General features: G+C 62.0%; 1 protein-coding gene across 1 annotated transcript in view; it reads left to right on the top strand.

Moving 5' to 3' along the window:
* SH3TC1 (SH3 domain and tetratricopeptide repeats 1) overlaps positions 1–5,202 on the top strand; it is a 23,128-nt gene that overhangs the window by 6,470 nt on the left and 11,456 nt on the right. The window contains exons 5-8 of the mRNA XM_014533445.1: positions 8–39; positions 1,719–1,852; positions 2,756–2,797; positions 4,887–5,195. Coding sequence (XP_014388931.1) covers positions 8–39; positions 1,719–1,852; positions 2,756–2,797; positions 4,887–5,195 — 517 coding nt within the window. The remainder of the gene's footprint in view (positions 1–7; positions 40–1,718; positions 1,853–2,755; positions 2,798–4,886; positions 5,196–5,202) is intronic.

The raw sequence follows: 5,202 nt of genomic DNA on the forward strand, positions 1-5,202 counted from the left end.
GCGGACGAGTCTCGTCAGTGTGCAGGGCCACGCGTCTGAGTGAGTGGCTGAGGCCCCGCCCCTTCCTAGCCCCGCCCCTCGCCCTGGGAACGCTTCGGCTGCCTACCTGGCTGCCACCTGCTTCACAGGTGACAAGGCTGGGCTCATCCTGGACCACGCCTCCCAGTCTGCTCCCAGCCACGTCCGGGGCTGGAGCGAATCCAGGCTGCCATCCCCTGTCCCCAGGGCCAGTGTCCCTTCCTGTCCGAAGGTGGACGCCAACCACTGAGCCCCGCTGGCCAGGTGGTTCTTGTATCTTAACCCAGAGGTGTGTCGGGGCCGGGCCCCGGTCCTGCTTAGCAGGAGACCCTAGGCCAGTGATGGCGAACCTTTTGAGCTCGGCGTGTCAGCATTTTGAAAAACCCTAACTTAACTCTGGTGCCGGGTCACATAGAGATTTTTTGATATTTGCAACCATAGTAAAACAAAGACTTATATTTTTGATATTTATTTTAAATATTTAAATGCCATTTAACAAAGAAAAATCAACCCAAAAAAGAGTTTGCGTGTCACCTCTGACACGCGTGTCATAGGTTCGCCATCACTGCCCTGGGACTTCCCTCAGTCACTCGACAATCTTACTGAAGTCTGTCCTGCTGCAGAGCCTGGGCTTTATCCCTTGTTTAGCGAACAGCTGTGCTATTCTTTCCCTCCTAACATTCTGACGTAACTGCAGACTCGGGAAAGGTCACGTGACAGCATGAGGTCCCGGCACCCTCCCCCCAGATGGCCCGCGTGCCCACGGGACGACGCAGTTTCTCCTCTTTTCTCTCCACTTCCCGGCTTCCCTAGGCCCTCTGAGAGGGAACTGAGAACATGATGTTCTTTACTCCAAAACCATTCAGTGTTTTGAAAACCAGACATCCGCTTGCATAACCCCTGTCTGATTGTCAAGGCCAGGATGAACCCCCACACGTCCTCACACACCCCACTCGGATTCGCCAGTTTCCCATACGCCCGCTCTAGCCAGAGAACATTCCAGACCACATGTTACCAGCTGTCCTGTCTCCTCGTCATGTCCCCTTCGCCTGCAGTTACCGGCCTTTCTTGTCTTTTATGACACGGACATTCTGACCTTTATTTTGTCCAATGTCCCACAAGCTGCTCTAAGGTTCCCTTTACCTTCTCAGAACAGCATCCCCTGAGTTTCAAAGTGCATTTCAAAGTTCCATATTCTGCGGGTAACATAGTCCTATAAGCAACAGTGGCCTCCTCCTCTCCCCCCGCCCCTCCCTCTGTGTCCTCTGTCTTCCCCCCACCGACCTCACAGAGCACACGCGTGTTTGTGCGGGTTTGTGCGGGGTGCCTGGGAGCACCGTGGGGCTTGTGTGAGGAGCTGAGTGTGTGGAGGGATCCATTCTGCCTGCACCGTCACGCAGGCCTCTGGGGCGGGGGGCGGGGAAGGGGGCATTTGGGGTTGGGCTTTGCAGGCGGCCCAAGAGCCCTTCTCCCCAGGCTGCTGTGACCCGCTGCGTCTGTCCCAGCCCCTGCTCTGAGCGCCTGCTGCTGGCCAGGCGAGGCTCCCTGGGAGGCAGGATGTTTGGTTTTGTTTGTGATCTGGGGCCTTCACTGCTGGGCACCCAGTAGGTGTGCAGGGACTGTCATCGAGGGAGCGCAGTGGGTCTTCCTGGGCGGCACCGTGGGAGCCGCGGTGTGAAGGGAGGCCTCTGTCTCTCCAGGCTGGACAGCGTGCTTTTCCTCGATGAGGACGAGCGGGCCTTCTTCAGCAGGGAGGGCCGCTTCTCCGAGGAGGACGCCCGGCGGCTGCTGAGCAGGACGTCGGGCTCGGACATCTGCAGGGCGTACAGCTTGGGTAGGTGGGAGCTTTTCCTGAGGCCGTGCAGAGGGAGAGGACGGAGGCGTGTCCCCAGCGACGGAAGGAAACGGACGGGATGGGGCCAGGACAGACTGGCCAGTCGCTGCACTGCTCACAAACGTCACCCACGGCTTCATCCCCCTGGATGGAGATAGACACGCGTGGGTGCACGCCTGCATGGATACACAGATACACATGCACATGTGCACATACTTACATGCACATGCATATGCATACACGCCCACATGAAGACATGAACACACACACATACACACACACACATCTGTCTGCTGTGAACATGTGTGGCAAGACCTTTCCCACCAGCAGCTGTGAGAACCCTGCCCACGTAGCCCTGCTCCTCTCTGAGCGGCGCTCACACCGGCCTGGGCCTCCGCCAGCCTGGCGAGCGGTCTCTCCTCTTTCCCAGGACCCCACACTGGGGCCCTGGTTCGGGGGAGGCGTCGGGGTCAGCACTCCCTGCCGGCCGCCGCGTGGTCTCCCAGGGGCTGTCACTTGGCAGGTCTCTGTTCAGCTCTTTCTCATGTGGTTTCTGTGGCAGCCAGCGAGCTGCTAGTGTACCCACTTCACAGAGGGGGACACTGAGGCTTGGGGAGGCGCTGCCCCTGGGGTGAGGGGAGCACCCTGTTCCCTGGGAGAGCCCGCAGCCTCGAGGGTGGAAGCCACAGCCCCTCGTGGGAGACAGCCCTGCAGGGGTGCGGTGGGGGCAGGCCCTGCGAGGTGTGGCTTCTCGGCCTCTCAATGGTGGGCCTGAGCCCCACCGCCCCTCGCCGGCGCTGGAGTTGGGAGTGTCACCATCCGGGGGTCACCCCCTCTGCAGGACCACGGCCCAGGGTCAGAGGGCACTGGCCGGAGGCTGACCCTTCTCTCTTCTCCTTTCAGACAGACTCGGAGAAACTGAGGCTGAGCCGTCAGAAGAGCAAGGTGGGTTCCTCCACGCGGCATGGGCTCCTCTGGTCACGGCTGGGCCTCGGGACTGACGCAGGCAGAGGCTGTGGAGCTGGGCGCCCGTGGGTGCTGGGCACGGCCCTCACTCCTCCTTGGGGAACGTTAAGGGAGAGGGTCCTGCCCTGGAGGCTGGAGGAGGTGCCGGTGGAGCGTCCTCCACTGTGGCAACGGGTCCCAGCAGACATGCCAGACCCCAAGCCCTGCCCCCACCATGCCCGAGCCCATGCCCGGCCCCCCGCTGTTCCCAGCTAAGGCGGGTCGCCTCCATGCCCGGTCCCCCACACTGTCCCCAGCTAAGGTGGGCCCCCTCCATGCCAGACCCCATGCCCTGCCCCCTCCATGCCCGAGCCCATGCCCGGCCCCCCGCTGTTCCCAGCTAAGGCGGGTCGCCTCCATGCCCGGTCCCCCACACTGTCCCCAGCTAAGGTGGGCCCCCTCCATGCCAGACCCCATGCCCTGCCCCCTCCATGCCCGAGCCCATGCCCGGCCCCCCGCTGTTCCCAGCTAAGGCGGGTCGCCTCCATGCCCGGTCCCCCACACTGTCCCCAGCTAAGGTGGGTCCCCTCCATGCCCGGCCCTGGGTTCCTTCGCACCACCCCCAGCAGCTGACGGTCCCACGGGCTCTGCTTAAGGGTGAAGCGGGCGCTGAATTTGGAGCCTTATGTTCAGAAGTAAGTCCCTCGGGGGCCTGCTCCCTCCCGGAGGGGCTGGTCCAGGGAGAAGCCCTCCTCCCTCCTCCCAACAGAGGGTCCGCACGGGAGAGGCCCAGACGTAATGCCCAAGGCCCCTTTGAGGTCCCCGAGAGCAGGCCTCATCGGAGCACAAACACGAATGGGGTGCTTTGTGAGAAAGCTTGCCACTTTGGGGTGTCGGTGAGAAAGCCCCTCCCCCGGGTCTGTCCCAGGGCACCCTCCGAGCCTCGGGGAGTGAGGACAGGAAGACGCTGTGGGCTCCCCGCCCGGAGGAGGGGGTTCACGCCCCGCGAGCCCCGGGAGCACAGGCCGGGAGGGCCCTGTGGCCTCGCCAACCTGGGTGTTTTCTTAGCAAATCTAATGTCTAGTCGAGTCGGACACCGGCCAGCGAGCCACATGCCCTGCACTGACGCCCGACCGCGCGGCCAACAGGCACCGCCAGGCTGGAGCCCTTCACACGTGGATCCGAGATCCGAGACAGAGGCGTCTTTGCTGCTTCTCTCCTCCCAGCCTTCCCCAACCGTGTTTTCCCAACAGGAAACGGGCGTGTTTGCTCCGCAACTGGACTAGCTTTCGGGCCTGGCTCTTTCCACAGCCAACAGTCCCAGGTCCCCATGTTCTCCAGCCCCCGCCCTTTCTCTCCTTAACCCTCTAGAGACCGTGGCCTCCGCTTCTCAAACCCTTTAGGGCGAAGTGGAGCCTGGGGTGGGGCCGCTCCCACTCTTTCTGGTTGGAAGTCGCCCCAGGAGAGAAAGGGGCCTTCCTCCTCCAGGGCTGGTTCTCTCAGCCCCGTGGCTCTCTCAATTCTGTGGCTTGCTCTCTCAGTCCCGTGGCTGGCTCGGTTCCGTGGCTGGCTCTCTCAGTTCCATGGCTGGCTTTAGAGCTCAGGCTAATCCCTTCCTCTGATTGGCTCTTGATGATGTCACAGGATCGCTGCACCTGACTGGAGACACGTGGGCAGTTGCAGCACTGAATGGGTGTCCCACTGAGTGGCTTTGAAGGGAAAGGGGTCTCTGTGTGGTCACAGAGCGAGGACACTTAGTCTCCTGCCGCTGCTTTCAAACAGGGAAGAATAAGAAAAGGCCAGACTGACCTGTGTTCTCCCTGTAACCATACGACTGTGTTCCCACTGTGCGCTGAGCTCCCACTGTGTGCTGTGCTCCCAATGTGCGCTGAGCTCCCACTGTGCGCTGAGCTCCCGCTGTGCGCTGAGCTCCCGCTGAGCTCCCACTGTGCGCTGAGCTCCCACTGTGTGCTGGGCGCTGGGCATTCCCTGGGGAAGCAGTATCTGCCAGACGCTGCGCCTGGGGAGGGACATCCCTGCCCCATGCTGCCCCAGACTCTAATCCTTCTGGTGTTTTGGTAACTTGCAGAAACACCTCTGTCTGGCCTGCACCCGGAGCCACATGAGACCCTGCAGAAGGTGAAGAAGGTTCTAGAACAATGTAAGTCCCGCCACAGCTGCCCTGAGGAGCCAGTGTCCTGGGGTCTCCAATCAGCGTCCAGTGGAGCAAGCTCACCAGACACGGAGGAGCCCTCCTTCTGCCTGGACGCGGAGGACGACTGGGCCGACCCGGAGGCCCTGGGCTCCCTGTTGCGGTTCCTGGACGCTCCTGGGTACGAGCCCGCCTTCCGTGGCCTGTACGACGCCTCCCTGCCGGGGCTCGGCACCATGTTCTGTGGCTTCGC

The sequence above is a fragment of the Myotis brandtii genome, unplaced genomic scaffold, assembly GCF_000412655.1.
Source record: "Myotis brandtii unplaced genomic scaffold, ASM41265v1 scaffold986, whole genome shotgun sequence".
In the NCBI taxonomy this organism is placed as follows: Eukaryota; Metazoa; Chordata; class Mammalia; order Chiroptera; family Vespertilionidae; genus Myotis; species Myotis brandtii.